Here is a 20,036-nt window from a genome sequence, read left to right as displayed (position 1 = left end):
GGTGCTGATGTCAAGTGGCAAGGAGTTCCAAAGTGCAGATGCTATCACACAAGATCAATTTCTTACAAGTGCAGAATGCATGTTATGGGGCACATGTAACAGAACCAGTTCCACAGAATGAAGCAATTGAGTGGATACCTATTGGGTAAATTGTTGATATATAGAGACCACAAACAATGCATTTTGCTCCTATTGGCCATTGATTTTACTTTGACATTGTTGCTGGTTTTGACAACATACGTCTCAAAGGTTGGGACATTGTTACTTTTGTTTGCTTTTATATTTGTAATGCTTTTTGAGAAAATACTGTGTGGAAAACAGAGTATAAATTGTAAAAACAAAGTAAGCTTAATGTACAATGTCCATAAAAAAATTCCTTCCAGTAGCACCTTAAAGACCAACTAAGTTAGTTCTTGGTATGAGCTTTCGTGTGCATGCACACTTCTTCAGAATGCACACTTCTTTCGTGCATGCACACGAAAGCTCATACCAAGAACTAACTTAGTTGGTCTTTAAGGTGCTACTGGAAGGAATTTTTTTATTTTGACTATGGCAGACCAACACGGCTACCTATCTGTAAATGTCCATAAAGCGAGTGATGTCTCCAGGCAGTGTTGAAAATAGCATTCAGTAAAACTGGATCCGCTACACACTTTGCTATAGCATCACATAGTGTGGATGTGACCTCTGTGTTTGCAGGCATATACACTCACACACATGTAAAATTCCAGAGTTTAGATTAGGGACAAGTAAATTCAAGAGCGGTGCAATGATGTGCCCCCCTCCCGGGTGTGTGTGTGTAACCACCCCACACTGTGCAAGACAATAATCAGTTAAAGGGCACATTCTGGCTTGGAGCAGGAGCAGGGGGGGATGTGAGGGGAATGCAGAGTAGGGTCATTGAGGAGTGTAGCCTGGGGATATGAGATGTGGCCTGGGAAGAGTTCAAAGGGCCAGAATGAAAGGCCCCTGGGGCCACATTCAGCCCCTGGGCCTCAGTTTCCCTGCCCCTGTCCTACAGGCAGTTGACATCTCCTCCAACCAAGCTGCTGAAGGAAAGGGTGAATCCAATCAACAGGGATTCTAGAAAGTTAAGCAGCACATTTGAGAGACAGCTACACTAATTTTAACACTGCACGTGTTTCTTCCACTGAGAAACGAAAGTTGTTTAGACACTGGTGAAATCCACTTCTTTTCTGAAGAGAGTGAACCTGCTGGAGTCTCTGTTTTTAGCCAAGTGAGACTGGTCTCCAGGTTTCCATGCTGACTTGACTGCAAAAAGTGCTAAGTGCCACGCATCAGGAAATGAAATGTTGCCCTAGAGAACTGTGCTGGCCTGTGACAGCATTTCCCATACTGGATTGTCATTGTGAGGTGCAGCACTGCAGGAAATGAAGAGAATTGCCTGCCTTCTTCATGCATGGCAAATTCAGTGCACCTCGCATACAGCCTGGTATGGGGAGGGGTGGTTAGGGCTGGGAGAAAGCTACTGATCGCTAACAGCATGAGCTGTGCAAGTGTGTAAGGGGAGAGAAGTTGGGAGAAGGAAGAAACTGCTTAGGATTTCTGGCCAGATGTGAACACAGAATGCTACCAAGTTTGTGCACATGTAGCAGCAGTTTTTAAAAATACATAAAAGCATTACAGGGTAGGACCACTAAAAAAAGATCCTGGGAAGAAAAGCAAACTGCATAGAGTGTGGAGGCTACTGGAAAACCTTCAACAGATCACACTCATCCTGTGTACAATTACTGAGGGGACACTGTAGGCAAATACCGAGTTACAATTAGTGGTTTCTGAATTATGAATTCAACTCCTACTCAGCAAGTGAAGAGCACACATATAAAATGGGCTACAAATAAGGACAATCAACCCTAGAAGTCCCCTGAAGTGATTTTGAGGCACATTTCCCTCCTTCTAATCAACACTCCCCTCTTAAAGGATGTAGTCTCAGTTGCCCAAATTACTTCTGATATTCCCCCTTTTCAGTTAAACGCAATGAATATTCCAAGCTCGGTGTAAATTCTAGCAAACCTCTCTAACCACAGTATTTCCCCAACATGTGACTTTAAAAACATATGCAGTGATAATTAAGGGGTTGGCTCAAATGTCCTCCCCACCTTAGCACTGAGTTATCACAGTATATGTGTGTTGTCCACCACAGAAGTCAACATTGCACGTATAATGTAGGAGGTGGGAGTCTATCATATTAATTCAGCATCTCCAACTTGTGATTCATTTTAAGTGTAATCAGATCCATGTTCCCCACCACTTTCTTCCCACTATCCATTATTATCCATATTATCCATTTTGTGAAATTTATATATCGCTTAATTGTAGAAAACCTTAAAGTAGTTTATGCAATCCTCCTGCCCAGAAGAAAGACAAATAAAATTCTCATCTTTTACATTTTTAATGTATTTTATTTTTTAAAAAGAAAAAAAGCCCCACAAAATCATGACATTCAAGTTGGTTATTGAATTTTTCTGTCACAGTCTGTGTTTCTGGGAATTAACAGAAATTGTTTATTATTAATTTAAACCACACACCAGAAATGAGACTAAAAATCAGGCTGGAGAGTGACAAAGAATAATCTGCAGGGGACTTCATCAAAACAAAGTATGGGCAGCCCTGTCTGGGGTAAAGGGAGTTATCAGGGAAGGACCCTGAGCACCTGGATGTAGAAGATCAACGAATAGTTTTGACTGGGCTCTTAAAATTGCTGGCGGCTTGAAGCTGCAGCTGGTAAGCCATAGGGTGGATCTTGAATCCGTAAAGTCTGAAATGGAAAGGTGAAGGGTTAAAATGGAAGATTCAGGCGGAAAAAGCTCAAACAGCTACCAGATATTTCAGTAAAAGGTAGGGATAAACTTTCATTAATTTTCAAACTGAACACCCATTAGGAACACATCACTAAGAGGAGGACAGGGCCAGCCTTGGTGCCCCCCCGCCCCGTAACTGTAGTGCCCACTTGCTGCCTTCCCTCTTCAGTTGCTTCCCTGGGGCTCATCTCAGCCCACCACCCTGCCCACCCCATCACCCACAGCACTGCCTGCGAGGCTGTGTGTAGGGAGGCAAAGGCTTCTCCCTATGGGTGTGTGGGGGGGGGTCCTCTTCAGCATCTCACTCCATCCCATCCAAGAACTGAGGTTCCGGCTTCTTCCTTCTCCCTCTTTCTGTCTGGGGAGGAGTGGAAGGAGTTTGCCTTCCAAATGCAAGGGCTCACCTGCCTCTATTCAGAAAGGAACACAGACACGTACCTGATTCTCTTGATTTCTCCCCCCCCCCATTAAAAAAACAATAAAAAGTAATAAAATTAAGCACATGGTTTCTTTGTGGACTTCAGACCACGTCACAATTTGTGGGGGGAATTGGCGTGTGAGGGAGTGTTGTTAAGGGAATGTGAGAAGCTGGGATGACTTGCCCTGGATTGTCACTTCAGTTATTGGGTAACTAGTCTCTCTTCTTTCTGCATAGGCTCCGACCCTGGGAGTACTTTTATTACTCTTCTCCATAGGGAAGTAATGTATCTCCCCCCACCTCGGTAATATCAAGAGTATAAGGCTTCTCCTTATGACTATCTGGATATGGGGGTGGGGAGGTTCCCTCTCCAGCATCTCACCCTTCCGCTTTCAGTCTCCGCTCCACCTCATCCAGGAATCAATACAAGGTTTGGCTGCTTCTTCCTTTCCACCTCTCTCTGTCTAGGTAGCAGTTGCCAGGACATTACCCCATTTGCTTCTACATGGTTCCATCCTTATTTCAGACATTGTGATATATCGTTATATTGCAATGTGTAGCTGGTGTTGTAGCATGATGCTGAAAACCAGATACTGCCCAACCCTACTTCATATGCAAACTATTGGGAGGCAAGCAGCCCAGCCCAACCTGAACAGAGCTGGATACCACTTTTGAGCCAGCCTGCATCTCAGCCTTCTCAGTATCTCCATTCAAGTGATGGAATGGGTAGCAATAAGCTGGGCAGGTCAGCTAAGCAGTGCTGGCCCAGCCAAAAGGCAGTTCTGCTCTCAGGCTTTATTTTGCCACCAAGGATACCTGAGGTTTCTACTTTATGGTAGAAACCTTCAGCAAATCCTGTCTCCTTACTAGTAGGAGGATATTTTTGCAAGGAAGCTGGAATTTTCTTGGTGAAAGTATGTGTGGCTGTGGCTGCATGTGTGAGAGATGACCTCATGGCTGGGTATGGGTGGCCCTCAAGCAGGTTAGCTGGAAAGGGTAGCAAGCACCCAATGGAAGTAACAAGAGAAAATGTGGATTTGGTTGGCTGAATTTAAGCAGCAAGGAAGGATAAACCTGTGATCCCAATACTCTCCTGGAATATTTTCACCTGACATCTTTTGAAGCAGTCTTACCTGGGCACAAATTGGTTAGCAGGTCGTTTCGGCCGATACTCCGGGTGCACCATAAACAACATGTGGGGGAAGCCTGTCCCAAAATAGGCCCCATCTGTGTGATGGTGGCGGGAAGATTTGGGGGTGTAGACATCCATGCACTTAGGGCAGTAAAGTTTAACCATGGCCTCCCCTGGGATATCAGATAAGCCTAGGAGTGAAGAAGAAAGCAAAGTTCAAACAAGAGGTGGCTTTGGGGCTCAGACCCAACATCAAACCTAAGTGTTGGCAGTTCTAAGATGAGCAGTTTTCAAGCCTTTTAAACAGATAATTCAACAATAAAAATTCTGAAATAGCCTGTTTGCGCAAGTATCCACCCTCAAGTTTTGATCCTACCTGCAACCCTCCTGGATTCCCTCCAATTCAGTACATCTTTATTGCACTACTCAAGAACTCTGACATGCAATTCAACTTTAGACCCCTCCCATTAGCTCCTAAAAAACCTCTTCCCCAGTACACAAACTCACCAATGGGCAGCATGGGCTGGTTCTCACAATAAACTCGGGGGCAGTAACCAAAGTCTCCTTGCTGGTATTTCTCAAGCTAGAAAAAAGAAAGTGTTTGCAAAAGAAATTAGGACTTCCTCTCCACATTGTGGGAAGACAACTCCAAAGAAAGATTGGTTAGGTCAGGAGGTCATCAATAATAGCCTCTAAGGTGTTCCAAATCGGGTCTATCACTGGCCACTTAGGACAGCCAAGAGGATATTATAGTATAAGTTAAAGTGCCTTTCCCTTCTTGACTTCATTGCCTCTGATCTCAATGTGGCTATATCAGAGCATTAGCAAATAAGTTACAGGATGACCTGCTTATACAACAGCATAGACATTCACCATTTGGGCAATTCCACGGTTTGTGAGGATGTAGCGGGCATGGATGAGGCCGTAGAGCATTTCAGCTGCCTGTTCAATCAAGTCACTCTGGTTAGGGTTGTCCTCAAGCTCCTCATCTACAAGAGGACAGGAAAAAGTCAAGAGCTAATATAAGAAAAGTACAGGAGAGCCATAGAGACTCTGACAGAGAAGAATGAAGGTTCCCCGTCATGTGCTCGAGTCCACTGCTGAAACAATTGATCATCATCATCCCACCCCTCACCTTAAGAAGAAGAAGAGTTTGGATTTGATATCCCGCTTTATCACTACCCGAAGGAGTCTCAAAGCGGCTAGCATTCTCCTTTCCCTTCCTCCCCCACAACAAACACTCTGTGAGGTGAGTGGGGCTGAGAGACTTCAAAGAAGTGTGACTGGCCCAAGGTCACCCAGCAGCTGCATGTGGAGGAGCGGAGACACGAACCCGGTTCCCCACATTGCAAGACTACTGCTCTTAACCACTACACCACACTGGCTCTTAAGGACCCAGGGCAGGTTTCAACATTAAAGCATAGTATTAACAACATTTTAAAACACCTTACAATCACAGAAATAAGGTGCGTCAAAAAATTATACACCTCAAGAGTCAAAAGCAAGGGTAGAAAGATGCATCATCTGATATGAACAGTTTCTAAGACCACATTATACCTCAATGCTAGCTCTGCACATGTACAATTCTCTCTCAGCCTCTGTCTTTTACTCCCTTTCCTAGCACACCAAATTCAAGGTGTACAACTTAGTGACAAAACATATTCACTAATTTTGCCAGATGTACAGAATAATTAAGGAGGGAAAGTATCAGAAGTCTTTATAAGTTTCTGATCTTGGCTTCTCTAATAAGACTATGGGTTGTATCTAACAAAGCAACTGCTTGCACAACTGAACTCTCCATTTCCTGCTCTAGCGGTTCCACCAAACCACACAGATTTGCAGTGGGGGGGGGGGAAGTGGTTCTGTAGTGTGAATGGAAGCAGTTCTGATCATGCAATGATTTTTCTGGGTTCAACCCAATGACATCTATGCCATTTATCAGATACATGAAATATGCAACTTCATATGGAAAGACAGAATATAAATTAAATTTAAAAATATTTAATTAATATTTAATTAAGAACACATAATCAGGATTTCCAAAAGGTATGGTTTCCAAGGCAAGCTGCTCCACAGAACTGGACCAATAATCTACATCCTTGCAAATACTTAACCTCTGTTTTAATGAAGTCTCAGAAACTTCAATTCCAATTCCCCATGTGCACTAATGTTAGAGTAGAAAATCAGAGGAGGATTTTGACATTCTGAGCAGTATGCACAATTTTGTTTTAGCAGAATACAAAAAAATATTTTAGAGTAGTATTTAACTAGCCCTCTCTTGGTTTGTTTGCCATTTTTTAACAGGAAGTTGTCTCAAATTAATAATCTCACAGACAGACAGGCTTTCAGAGATCTGTGCGTTATGTAGATAAATAATAATAATAATAATTAATAATAATTTTTTATTTATACCCCGCCCTTCCCAGTTTAAAAACTGGGCTCAGGGCGGCTAACAGCAAATATAAAACATTGATTAAAATATTACTTAAAAACAGCATACAACAACATAAAATACAGCATCAATATCAATAAAATTCAAAAATGCAAGGGTCCTGGGGGGGGGACCCAGTCAGTACACATCAAATGATCACCAGAGCTAACTGGCCAAGTTGGTCCTACTAGGGCCAGCAAGGAGACCAGGGAAGAATTTAAATGTGGGGTCCCAGATGTACCCATGCTGTGTAAATTCTTATTACACGACAAAATGAAACTTGAAGTCTAGTCATTCCAAAATATGCAAAATGTTTTAGGGTAGCAGTGTGCCCCCATTAGGATAACCCTGTGATCACTGACCACATTTACTCTTAGTCCCAAATGTCAGGTGGTCTGAGATGTAATCAGTAAAAAAAAAAAGAACCACCTCTCACCTGGTTCCAAATCAAGGATCATATCCAAGGCCTGGCGATAGTGGGGAACTTGCTCATTGAGGCCAGTCAGGTTGAACTTGTCTTGGATGTAATCTTCATCTACCTAGAATAGAAATAAAAAATACTCAAACTCAAGATCAGCCAAATAAACTATTGTCTCTACCAAGTGACCTATTCTGACTTCTCAGATACTCTCAGTCTATTTGACATCTCATCCTATACTCACTCACTGGGCAGTAAGCTCCATTGAACTCAGTGGCATTGGGGTTTTTTGAGTAGACAAGTACAGCATTACAATGCAAGTAACTAGCTTCCTAAGATTTCCATGAACTTCCAACTAATATACAACACTCTTCATCCTCTCAAGAAACCCAGGAGTCCCTGTTCACTGCCAACACCCTTCCTACTACAGAGTTAGGATATTTTTTTGTAGGGGGGGAATCATGCCATTTTGCTCCCAGCCCCTCTTACTAAAACTACATGCAAACATTGTTGTTTAATTGTTTAGTCGTGTCTGACTCTTCGTGACCCCATGGACCAGAGCACGCCAGGCACTCCTGTCTTCCTCTGCCTTCTGTAGTTTGGTCATACTCATGTTTGTAGCTTCTAGAACATTGTCCAACCATCTCGTCCTCTGTCGTCCCCTTCTTCTTGTGCCCTCCATCTTTCCCAACATCAGGGTCTTTTCCAGAGAGTCTTCTCATGAGGTGGCCGAAGTATTGGAGCCTCAGCTTCAGGATCTGTCCTTCCAGTGAGCACTCAGGGCTGATTTCCTTAAGAATGGAGAGGTTTGATCTTCTTGCAGTCCATGGGACTCTCAAGAGTCTCCTCCAGCACCATAATTCAAAAGCATCAATTCTTCGGCGATCAGCCTTCTTTATGGTCCAGCTCTCACTTCCATACATCACTACTAGGAAAACCATAGCTTTAACACGCAAACATACTGAGGTCTTAATCCCAACTCACCTCGCAGAAGAATTCATTGGCACTCATGGAGAACGGTGGTGGCAGCATCCCAACTCCTAGCTCCCAGCCCCTCTCTCACAAAATCCACACACACATTTGTTGAGGCCTTCATCCCAACTCACCTCACAGAAGAACTCATTGCCACGCAAGCCACAGAACCAGGAAATCCAGGACACTTCCTCAGAGCTACTCATCTTCCCGTCCTCTATAGAAAAAAAAGGTGCATCAGCAGCCACATTTTCACAACCACGAACACACCTTCTCTTCCAGTTTAACCAGGAAATAGCTCCTTTATAAAAACACTTCTCATGCAAAGCACTTCAGTGGGTATAGAGAGTTTCAGCACACCCTCTTCCAAGTCAGAAAACACACCCTTTCATTTCCGTGACTGCAGACCGGTATTAGAGAAGAATCCAACGTGTTCCCTTCTACTTGAACGGCATCTCTCTCTCTCTCTCTGTTAGAACTAGGGAAAAATCCCTTTGCAGACTAGTTTAACCTCTACCCATGCCCTGCCCTTCTGCACAGAATTGTGAGAACGACACAACTCTTCCTCCCCTTGCTTTCTTGTTTGCTTTCTTTTTTTGCCTATGGCAGGCTCCCAAACGCCCTCCCTTAATCTTGCAGAGCCGTCTCCGTTGCCTAAAATTCCTCCCCTCTACTTTCTGCAGAGTAACCCCCTAAATCTATGCCTCAATAACTCACCTCAGGGGGCTCAATTGCCTCAAGGAGAGGAACACGGGGTGCAAACAAGCTTTGGACCGCTAAGGCCTCTGCCAGTTTCCACCGCGCACGCGCCACTCTCACTGATGAAAGAGCATCACGGGACAGTAGTACTTCAGAATAAGGCTGGAGTTAGCAAACAAGATAGAGGAAACTACAAGTCCTAGAGTGCAGCCGCGAAGGAAATGGCAAGCACGTTCTGGGCCGCGGAGCACACTGGGATTTGTAGTCCAAAAGCCCTTTAAGCCGCTGCGCTTTGAGAAGAACAGGTGTAGGTGGAGTGGTCCCAGACGATCAATGAGAGGCGTCTAGGTAGAAAGGATGTAAAGTTTGCCTATGCCGCGCTAACCTATAACGAACGCATTATGGTAAATATGGTCAAATACTATTTCAATTTAAAAGGAGACAGGAGTAGGAGAGTTCCTAAAGAATCGTCATGAGTGCTTGAGACGAAAGCCTCCTTCGTCAGATAAAATTGCCATAATTGAAATAGCAGCCCGGAGCTCCGAGAAACTTGATTTGTACGGGAAAGACGGTTCATGGATCCCCTACCACGAGGCTAGGTACCGATTCAGAATTGAAGCGGTAGTTGCAGGCGGCTTGCAGCTTTCTCTTACAAAGCGAGGAAAAAGAGGGCGGATATCAGGCGCGCATCACGGTAACTTCCTGCGCCGTCAGCCCGATGCAAATCCTCACCGCCGCTCGTATTTGCCCCGATTGAAAAGCAGCCGGGCATAGCCTGGGGAATGGTTTCTCGGACGGTGGGGTGGAGATAGCGAGCAGATGAAAACATATATTATAACCCCATGGGAGGAGGAGAATTGGAAGCAAAGCAAAGTGGGTCTAATCCTATCTGAAGGCAGCGCATATTTTAAATACATATTAAATATGCGGAAGAGAGCAAATGCATCCACCGAGCGAGAGGGAAAAGTGGGAGGCGCAGAAAAAGCAGGATTGTGGGGCCAAGCATTAGCTGTTATTTTTATGAAGCGCTCAGATTACTGGAATGCAGTCCTCGAAGGAAGGACTGAGTAAAAGCTAATTATAGAAAAGGAAGGGGGGAAAGAAAATAAGCCAGCTGATTTCTTAATACATAATAGGCACTGTTAGGTATGCTCCTCCCTAAAAAGAACCAAGAAAGTCCTCTATGTGCCTCCATTAAACAGCAAAGACGTTTTAATCCCCCACCCCCTCTGTTAAAAGTCTTTGGAGAATATTTTTTCCATTCTAAGTCCTACAATTTAGGATCTGAATCGCCCAATTTGGTCTTCTCTCTTGAGCATTATTATTATTATTATATTTATTTATTTATTTATTTATTTATTTATTTATTTATTCATTCATTCATTCCCCTGGGTTTCCCTAGCCACTCTGGGTGGCTCCCAACAAGAATATTAAAAACACAATAAAACATCAAACATTGAAAACTTCAGATTTTAACCATCCTCATGAGGTTTTGGTCATCAGCATACATATGGGATCTACTCTTCCAGGTCTCCCACCTGTGGTTCCTCCTCATTTGCTTGCAATGACATCATTCATTAATGCATATTTAGCAGGAGACAAGAGTTTGAAGAAGAGAGACCAGAAAGTGAAGCATACATTGACCGTAGCAACAGAGCACCCATACACTGCACCCACTGTCCAAGGCCAGTGAAGTGCCTTGTGGAGAGATGGGGAGTGGGTGCCCTTATGAGGCCAATCCACAACCTCCTTAGGATCCAGTGGTGGCTTGTGGAACCTAGACCAGGTCCAGCACCTAGGAGGTGACGTGGTCCCCATCCTCCTCTTCTGTGAGTAATTTTGTCTACTATTAAGTCAGCCACTCTGTGGCTTGTTTCCCTGTTTAGTTCAGGGAAGAATTTGGTGCAGCTTCCTCTCCAGTAAGTGGGCAGAGAATTTCAGGCAGCATACATCATTCACCAAAAGAAAATTATACCAATTAGCCCAGTATGTACAGTGAGCATTGTGGCTGCATGAGGTTTTGAATCCAGGCTCTAGCCCAACAGTCTTAGTACTGACCCTGCAGATTTCAGTACCTCTATAAGTTACAATACAATATAAATAGTATACTAACTAGACTTCAATTTCTTGGAGCTCTTCCAATAATTTATGGCATAGATTAGAATTGGCACATGAAGGGACAACGGCAGAGGCACTGGGATGAGGTGGAAGGAAGGTTGGGGAAAATGTGGTGATTGCAGCAGTTTGCAGGTGTGGGCCCTCCTGCTGGCAAGATGGGGCAACTGCAGTAAAGTGCTTGCTTCTTTCTGTACTGCATATGTTATTCACTTTACAGTTCAATCTCTAAAACATGTTTCCTTGTATTTAGTCCCATGGAGTACAATGGGACTTACTCCCAGGTAAATGCATATAGGTTTGCAGCCCTAATGCAGGATTTATCAGCAGGTCCAGACCAACTGAAAAATCCTGATGGGTTTGCTGGTGTCTTTTAATGTACAGTACATTTAAAAATACTCACTAAATAAGTGCAGGACAGACTTTAGGCTTGTGAGTTTGGGATCAACCTTGTGATTTACTAGGAACCCAAGAGTCACCAACTGTAGCCATTCTTGTAAGCAGCTTGGCTGCTTGTTGTTGTTGCAGCACCATCCTCAAATGTTTTCTTATATAAATATTTAATACATTTAGAGCTGTAGTTATATAGCTACATCTAGGAGCAAGTTCTATTGAACCCTATAGGGATGACATCAGAGTAGACAGGTATAGGATTGTGCTGGCACTTCCCACTCAAAATTTAAATTAAGTTAAAGAAAACTGTTTAGCTTAGCTTTCAACATAAGCCTCCAGAATTCTCTTCAACTGGAAGTGATAGGGCCAAGTCACTTCTATGAGGGCAGTGCTTGAATTGGGGGATGGGAGAGTTGGGGGGGTTACCAATGAAATTCACAAATCACATCTCCTGACATCCTCCCTCATAACTTTAGTCATATCACTCCCATAATTTTCTAAAAATTGTAGCTAAAGGGGCAGTCACAAAAGGAAAGTGGGTGATCCCCCTATAATTCACAGACTAAATGAAGAACAACTAGATTCATTTCCCACTATCCAGTGCAGGCCTCCCATCCACAGTAAGTTACCATCCCTGATGCTGGTGCTGCTTCGCCGACTCATTCTGTCTGCAGTGCCCGTTCTCAACATGGCTGTCATTTTAGGTTTTCTCTTAATTAGCCATGCCTGTTCAATGGATATAAATATATAAAGATCAGCATTTATTTTATATATAAATATATTATTTTTCTACCTCACTCTACAGCAAAAATGGTTGCCAGATCAGCTACTTCTCCCAGGTTTACAATATAAAAGGGAGGTACAAAAGGGGGAAAAGGGGAAAGGGAGGAGGACAAGTAACTTTAGCCAATTGTTCAAGTTATATGATAGTACTTATAATAACCAACTGAGGTGGAAATTTGGATTTTCCAAGGACAAACTTTCATTTCCCCTTCTGAACCACTTGGCAAGATAACTGGCATAGTAACGATTGAGCCTAAACCAAATGACTAATACTTAGGTCACTTGGGAAGTTCTGTTCCGACCAGTGCCTTCATCAGTCACCACAGCCTTTTTACAAAAAACTTACGTAACTGAATTTTTTCTCTTATGGTTAGCTGCCTTGAGTTCCGGTTATTGTGCAGAAAGTGGGGGGGTGTCAGTCAATGTTTTATATAAATAATTGTTGCATTCTACCACCTTAGCCTTCTTTAATTAAATTAATATCACTGTAACATGTTTGATAATTTTGGTTCATTTTCAGTTCAACATTTGTCTGAATTAGTTCAGTTTTAAGTTTTACTTTTACCACATGTCTGCCTAAATCATGATTACTGAAATGGTCTGTTGGATGCTTTTTAAGTCTTTTTTTAAAAGTACAATCCTGCACCCATCCACACCCAAATATGGATGACATGGGGAACTGGATGGCATGTAGCCACCTCTCTGCTAGCCTTTATTAGTGAGGAGGATGAACACTGGTTGGAGGGTGGCTTGCCATAGCCGAGACTCTTGTTTTGTCCATTTTGGTGGGAAGCTGTTGCTGGTAGTTTTAGGCTGAGACAATTATGACTCTGGATCCAAAGCCGCAGAGATCACCCCCAGCTACACCAGCCTGGCATCCACACGCACAGCAAATAATAATAAATGCCACCCCACCTTCTGCAGGGGTTGGGATGTGTTGAAGAATTTGCTGTCTTGCCGTTTGGATTGCTGTTCATTTGTTGCAAGGAACTTTGATGTTCTTTACCTGCTACAAACTCACTTTAAGGGTGATAACACTAGAAAAGGGTGTATATAGATCAGCCTTAATTGGGTTTATTTGCGTATTTGGCAAAGTGGGTTTGCGACAGATACAGAACCTGACTAAGACTGCAATCCTAATTCCTGTTTCCTGGATTCAAAATCCTTTGAATTCGGCAGGAATTATTTCTGAACAGACTAGGTTAGGGCCACACCGTAAAATTAAGTTATGAGCAACTAATTCCCGCCCACCCCTCTCCACTCACTCAACACAGGGTGAGGGCAAAAGGGCAAATTCTTGTTGAAAAATGAAATGTAAAACCAACACATTCGCAAGTCGCTTGGGAAAGCTGTTTTCTCACAAGTCTAGTGGGGCATGGTGCCTATTTTTTAATTTTCATTAATATGGTCCCTTTTCTTAAAAAAAAAAAAAGAGCTTACTCTCCAGAAAAAGCAGGAGCTATGAGGGATGAGTGAGCCTGCAATATGCAAATTGCGTTAACCGTTAACTGCCGAGGCGCGAAAACGCTTGGCACGTGACTGCTCCTCGCGCCGGAAAAGGCGGGAAAGCGCGCAAGGCAGCAGTCCGCGAGAACAACCGCCGCCGCCCCCTCCTAGGAGCAGACGGCGCATGCGTTTCCATTACGACGTCGGGGCGCTTCATAGGACACCGTACTGCGCAGGCGTCAGGTACAGGGAAGGCGGCTTTAACCCTGCGTAAACAGGAAACTTTGTATCCGCTCGCCAGCTGCTGCTAAACAGATCCAGCTTTCTCCAAGGTATATGCTTCTACGCCTGCGCGCCTTACCCCACCGTCCCCGGCGTCCCAGCTTGGCACATGCGCGTTACAAGCCTTTGCTAAGAACTCTGTGAGCGGCGCCATAGAGGTTGTTTTGGAAAGGGTAGAGTGACCCGCCGCCTGAATTTCCGGTGAAGGAGAACTGGGTGAGTGTGTTCCTGGGTGGTAAGGAAAGGCCCGAGTCGGTAGGGCTTGTGTTGGGCTTCCCAGAGGCTGAGGGGGGGGGAGAGAGCAGCCCCCCACCCCGCACCCCCATTCCTGCTTCGGGGGTGGAGGGAGACCTAGGCTTGATTTCCTTCGCCCAGGGATCTGGGTGAAGCTCTGGAGAAGGCCTGACGTCCACCCCCCCCCCGCATCTCTAGGTTAAAAATGTACACATTTTTATGTGTACATTTAAATGTACACACCACATACGTTCAAAGCAAACACACACACAAAAAAATCCTGGGAACTCTATATCTTAAGGGTGCTGGGAATTGTAGTTCAGTGAGGTGTGAACTATAGTTCCCAGGGTGGGAAGGTGCTCAGTGTATATCAGGGGTCAGCAGACTTTTTCAGCAAGGGACTGGTCCACTGTCCCTCAGACCTTGTGGGGGGCCGGACTATATTTGGAGGGGGGGGGGGAATGAACGAATTCCTATGCCCCACAAATAACCCAGAGATGCATTTTAAGTAAAAGGACACATTCTACTCACATAAAAACACGCTGATTCCCAGACCATCCGCAGGCTGGATTTAGAAGGTAATTGGGCCAGATCCAGCCCCTAGGCCTTAGTTTGCCTACTGTGTATATACACAGCCAAGGGTTAGGTTGGAGGTGAGGGAGCGGCCTGAGATCCTCAAGAGATTCTGCCACCCAGGTCCCTGTTTTCTGGTTCCTGCCACCCTTCCTACTTCTCTGGGCCTGACTGTCTTATTTATGACAAGTCTTTCCCAAAGTTGGTTTCATTTCTTCGGCGCTTCCTCCCAAATGCTGAATGCGGAATGGCAGGCTCTCCTTCTTCCTCGATGGCTTTGAAGCAGAGGTTGGAGGCCCATCTGTCACGGACGCTTCTGCTGAGATTCCAACACCGTAGGGGGGTTGGACTAGATGACCCTGGAGGATCCCCTTCCAACTCTGCAATTCTGTTATTCTCTCCAACCTGCTTCTGCAAGTTTTCTCAGGTGGCCTCTCAAGCAGGGCTTCCGTTGCTGATCTGTAACACTAAGGATACAGTATCTGATGTAGTGTTCAGCATCATGAGAATCTTCGTGAGGGGTTTAAAAAATCCGTTTCTAGCCATTATGCTTATGAAAACAGGCTTAAAATTATGTGGGTGAGTGCCAGCTTAGAAGTTAGAGTAGTCTTAAGCAGGATTTCAAGTAGCTGGAGAGCAGATCCATCGTTGTTCTTCCTGACTCTTTGTATTTCCTAGACATGCCTAACAAAATAAGCAATTTCATGCAAATTTGATTTGAGATATTGGCCTGGTTTGGATAACTGTTTGAAGCCCCATAAACCATGGTTTGTGAAACCATAAAAGAGTGCATGGCCCAAAGCACCCTCTGCTCATTCCTCTTCTCTTCGTCTTCTATTGCATATTGTCTTTAACATGAACTGAGAGCTCTGGTTTAATATAAGGCACAACAGGTGAAGCGAGGAACCCTCAGCCCAAGCACTCATTCACAGCTTCATAAACCATGGTTTATGAAACAATGGAACAGTTGTCCAAACCATGCCATTGAACTGAGCTTTTATTAAAGTTTGCCTTTCTAGCAGAGAATACAAGATGTACTTATCCAACAACAACAAAAACCTGATTATTATTTTTTTAAAAAAGAGTGGAATCCTATGTTTTTCTACCGATAAACAACTGGAGCAAATATTTACATTTTATTTTATTTTTCATAACTTATTCTGGTTTTGCCAGTCACAGAGAGGGGCAAGGAACGATGCAGAGCACTGAAGACACCCCCACCCTACCACTGGAAATCTTGCTCTGCCATATTTCTCTGGCTTCAGTCATTTCAGCGGCCATTTGTGTGCATGCTTTAAAGCATGTCTTCACAAGCTAAAAGCACTAGAAATTTCACTTTTCAGAAACATGGAAACATGGATTCTTAGGTAGTTGCTGCGAAATCACTGCACACATTCAGCCTTTATTACTTAGCAAAAAAATGGGTCTTGGTGTAACACGTAATTCTCTGAATCTTCTTTCAACAGGCTGCAAAGTTCCAGGTTGCAGTTTTGGCTTTATAACCAGAACCACCCTCTTCCAGCATGAACCACGGTCCTCAGCTGATTGCTTTTACTCGTGCCCAGGAGGAATCAGATCTCTGGAGAGATGGGCATGTCCAGAAAAAAAGCTGCAGAGGCTCCCGTCTTGCTGGCCAGGAGGAAGGGAAAACAGCGGGTGAGGCAGCTCGCAGCTTCTATGAGAGCCTTTTGGAAGCTCCAGCTAATCCTGCGAGACCCTCACATAGGAAGCGAAAGGCACCTTGCGTACGCCACCGACCTGTGCAAGAGCTTCAGCCCGTCCAGAACCACCTGGGACCGACAAGTAGCCGCACAGGGAACAAGTTCCTGAAAGCCGCCCAGGATGGCGACCTGAAATCTCTGCGGACACTGGCAGAGAAGGAAGGGTGTGATGTGAACTATAGAGATGATTATTACTGGACAGCGATTATGTGTGCAGCTTACGCTGGACGGGTGGAGGCTGTGAGATATCTCCTGAGCCGCGGCGCTGCCTGGGTAGGGGTCTGTGAGCCCCAAGGCCGGGATGCTATGGATTTGGCTGAGGAGGCAGGACACCAGGATGTGGTGGACGCCCTACGGGAGAGTGAAAGGCCACAGGTGAAGGAGGAACCCTCCAGGTGAGCTTCCTTGTTCCTGAGAATTCAGCTAGGGCTCCTTTGGGAGGAAGACCAGGATATAAATGTAATAAACTAAATATCCAGTTATTGTTTGGAGAAGAAAGCCTCTGAATGGGTTTGCTTTTAAATGCTGCTTTGAACTATTCTAGAAACCCAGGGATACCTGCCAATAAAACTGCCACAGTTTTAAGAGATTCCCACCCACTTAAGACACTTCAACTGACCATCAGTTGTGAACATGGAAAGATCTCCCAGAGCAGCAGTAGTCAATATGTGGCTGGACTACCAACTTCCAGTATCCTTATCCAGTGGTTCTTGATGGCTGGGGCTGATGGGAGTTAGAGTCCAAAAGCATCTGCAGGGGCACCATATTGGCTACTCCTGCTATAGAGACTGTTCCCTGCCACAAACCGTTCACCCCCCTTCTTAGCATATCCAGGCCTTACATCCTTCTTCCCATATCTAGGCCCCAAATCACTACAAGAGCTTGGTTGGAGTCAACCCTCTTGACTTGGGTTTGCATTTGTGTTGTTTTAAAACTTCTCTCAATTGGTGTTTTAAAATGTTTTTATTGTTTTTCTGTATGCTTGTAAATGTAGGAAAGAGGTTTCATAAATGATGATGATGATATCTTCATCCAGGCAGCACAGACACAGTGGGTAGGGATTCACTTTTTCCCCTTTCTTTCTCAAGAGAAGTCTGTATTAGTGTTTCTTCCTCACTGTTCCCTGTAAGATGCTCTTTGAGGATTACTACAGTCACAGTTTGTGTGAATGCGGCTTGCCTTTTTCCGGTGTAATTTTCCTTTGTTCTCCAGTCCGCAGCCACCAGCCGAGAGGAACTACTGTGCTGTGTGCCGGACGCACTACAGCGAGGACACAGTGGCGTTGCACGAGCGCTCCACTGCTCACCTCTTCAACCGGCGCGACCCACTGCCCCCCACACGCTACCACATCCCAGAGAACAATGTGGGCTTCCGGCTGATGGTCAAGGGAGGTTGGGATCAGGAAGCTGGCTTGGGGCCTGAGGGCACTGGCCGCAAATTCCCAATCCAGACTGTCCTCAAGCGAGATCAGAAAGGCCTGGGCTTCTGCCATGACCTCAGACCCAAAGTCACCCACTTTGACGCTAATGACTCCAGTGCAGTGGAGAGGCCCGTAGAGCGGAGGCCCAGGAAGGAAAGAGCAGCGACGGTGGGGAAACGAGAAGCTCGCCGCAGAGAGGCCAAGGCCCAAGCTTGGGAACGCAACCTCCGTACTTACATGAACCTTGATATTTGAGCTCTTATTGGTTAGAGGAGCTGTCTGCATAACCACTCGTTCTCCTTCTGGCCTAGTCGGAGAGACAGGACAATGTTGTAAAGGGGAAAGGTCTGCTGAAGGAAGGTACAAGGAGCTGCTGGCAGCTGGTAGGCAGTAGCCAAAGTGGGTAATCCAGAAAAATAAACGTGGAGTTTCCCATGTGTTGCACTAGGCCATAACACTCTCAGGCATCCTTGGACCACCCAGGTAAACAGGCCAAAGGTCAGAAAAGGCTCTTGGCTTCCTTTCAGGATCCCCAAGGGAGGCAAAAGATGAAAATCTCTCTGTTTTTCCTCCTTTCCCTAGAGATCTGTTAGCAAACAAAATGTTAGCTTTCGCTCTGCACAGTCATCGGTGTTCATTGGGCAGGGCTATGCGTACTCTATGCTGGAAAGAAAAATAGAATTATTTGCCAACAGTGCTCCAGAACTTGCCTCACGAAAGAGCTGAATGATGTAGCTTATAGAAACTATTCAAATTAAATTACCTTATGCAGAAATGTTTGTCATTTTGCATGCATTATTCTCCGTGACGGACATTGAGCTATGAAGAGCATGGAAGCCCCCTGGGCATCTAACCCATTCCTACCCCCAAGCCCTCAGGTCCCAGAGGGCATTTCTCATGCGTTTTCAGTATATATCATAGAATCATAGAGTTGGAAGGAACCCAAGGGTCATCTAGTCCAACCGCCTGCAATGCAGGAAACATCCATGACAGATATTACAGCCATAAGGGGACTTGACTTTTAGAAGATTTTCTTCAGGAAGCTGGATCCTGCACAGTAACTTCTTCATTGACTCCATGGAGTCTCTATGTATTGTCTTGTCCAGGGGAAGCCCCCCCGGGCTACTCAAGACATGGCAATACTTGTGGTGGCTGAGCTCTTGGGTGAAGAGAGTTGTGCTTCTCCAGTTCCCTTGCACATAATTTGAAGGTGTGCTGCAATTTGATCCTGTACCGACAAATGGGGCAAGCTCCATGTCAGTCAAAAGCACAAGCAACTTGTCTTTTGCAACTCTTGCTGTGCGCTCTCTCTCTCTCTCTCTCTCTCTCTCTCTCTCTCTCTCTCTGTGTGTGTGTGTGTCCATCCATCTGTCCCCTGGCTGCCCTTCCCCTGAGAGCTACACCCTGGATACCTGTTAGCCTTCCCCTAGCTACAAAAACATGGAAAACAAATAAGTATGTACGGGAGACAAAACAGCAAAATAACAGGTTGAACAGCTGCTCGGGTCATGTCTCATTCAGCACTTGCTCAGTGCACCAGGAGGAGAAAGATCTGAGCTCCAACCTCTGAGTGGTGAGTTATTGAGCCTCCCAACATACCTCCTCACAAAGTAGGACTATGACAAGGAGGCAGGACTGGCAGCCCAGATTGGTGCAGTATGTGTGTATGAATGAATGAATGAATGAATGAATGAATGAATGGGAAACCTAAGGAGGCAGGAGGGAAAGGATGGAAGAAGATGGGCGTTTTCTTTTGTCCATGATAGGTGAGATGGTATTAGATGAAGGAGATATGTAATCAAAAACATGGGATCCAATAAAGGATGATCTTACCTTGTCTAAAATATGGCATCTCTGACAGATGTGTGGCCAGCCTTTTCTAGAAACTTTCATAGAATCATAGAGTTGGAAGAGACCACAAGGGCCATCGAGTCCAACCCCCTGCCAAGCAGGAAACACCATCAGAGCACTCCTGACATATGGTTGTCAAGCCTCTGCTTAAAGACCTCCAAAGAAGGAGACTCCACCACACTCCTTGGCACTTTACAGGAGGTTCCTCAGCCCCTGGAGGCATTTTGTTTCAGTGCTGAACTGCTTGTGTTTGGAAGTATTGCCTTACTAAGGGTATAGGAAGAGAGGCCCTGCTAGATCAGGCCAAAGGCCCATCTAGTTTAGCA

At 44.9% G+C, this 20,036-nt stretch overlaps 3 protein-coding genes across 10 annotated transcripts in view; 2 read left to right on the top strand and 1 right to left on the bottom strand.

Annotated features, from left to right (window-relative positions):
- Positions 1 to 20,036, top strand: part of LOC310701800 (macrophage mannose receptor 1-like) — a 210,937-nt gene that overhangs the window by 160,070 nt on the left and 30,831 nt on the right. The gene's annotated exons all lie outside the window — the stretch shown is intronic.
- On the bottom strand, positions 2,403 to 13,747 carry CSNK2B (casein kinase 2 beta). Of its 5 annotated transcripts, none has more exons than XM_083493454.1 (8): positions 13,624 to 13,747; positions 12,030 to 12,126; positions 8,328 to 8,410; positions 7,240 to 7,342; positions 5,246 to 5,361; positions 4,880 to 4,955; positions 4,374 to 4,563; positions 2,403 to 2,779 (listed from the first exon to the last, which is right to left on the bottom strand). In XM_083493454.1, the coding sequence occupies exons 2-8, from the start codon at positions 12,097 to 12,099 to the stop codon at positions 2,689 to 2,691; spliced, it is 729 nt and encodes a 242-aa protein (XP_083349580.1). In that variant the 5' UTR covers positions 12,100 to 12,126; positions 13,624 to 13,747; the 3' UTR covers positions 2,403 to 2,688. The 5 variants fall into 5 exon arrangements, with proteins under 5 accessions (XP_083349580.1, XP_083349583.1, XP_083349581.1 ...); XM_083493457.1 differs by having other exon boundaries at positions 13,449 to 13,652; XM_083493455.1 differs by having other exon boundaries at positions 13,509 to 13,644.
- Positions 9,149 to 18,634, top strand: GPANK1 (G-patch domain and ankyrin repeats 1). Of its 3 annotated transcripts, none has more exons than XM_083493177.1 (3): positions 9,149 to 9,296; positions 16,185 to 16,834; positions 17,652 to 18,634. In XM_083493177.1, the coding sequence occupies exons 2-3, from the start codon at positions 16,242 to 16,244 to the stop codon at positions 18,112 to 18,114; spliced, it is 1,056 nt and encodes a 351-aa protein (XP_083349303.1). In that variant the 5' UTR covers positions 9,149 to 9,296; positions 16,185 to 16,241; the 3' UTR covers positions 18,115 to 18,634. The 3 variants fall into 3 exon arrangements, with proteins under 3 accessions (XP_083349303.1, XP_083349302.1, XP_083349301.1); XM_083493176.1 differs by lacking the exon at positions 9,149 to 9,296 and adding an exon at positions 13,805 to 14,127; XM_083493175.1 differs by lacking the exon at positions 9,149 to 9,296 and adding an exon at positions 13,825 to 13,961.

The sequence above is a fragment of the Podarcis liolepis genome (genome assembly GCF_965112155.1).
Source record: "Podarcis liolepis genome assembly, chromosome: 2".
Taxonomy (NCBI): domain Eukaryota; kingdom Metazoa; phylum Chordata; class Lepidosauria; order Squamata; family Lacertidae; genus Podarcis; species Podarcis liolepis.
This window is presented reverse-complemented; position numbering and strand designations above follow the sequence as displayed.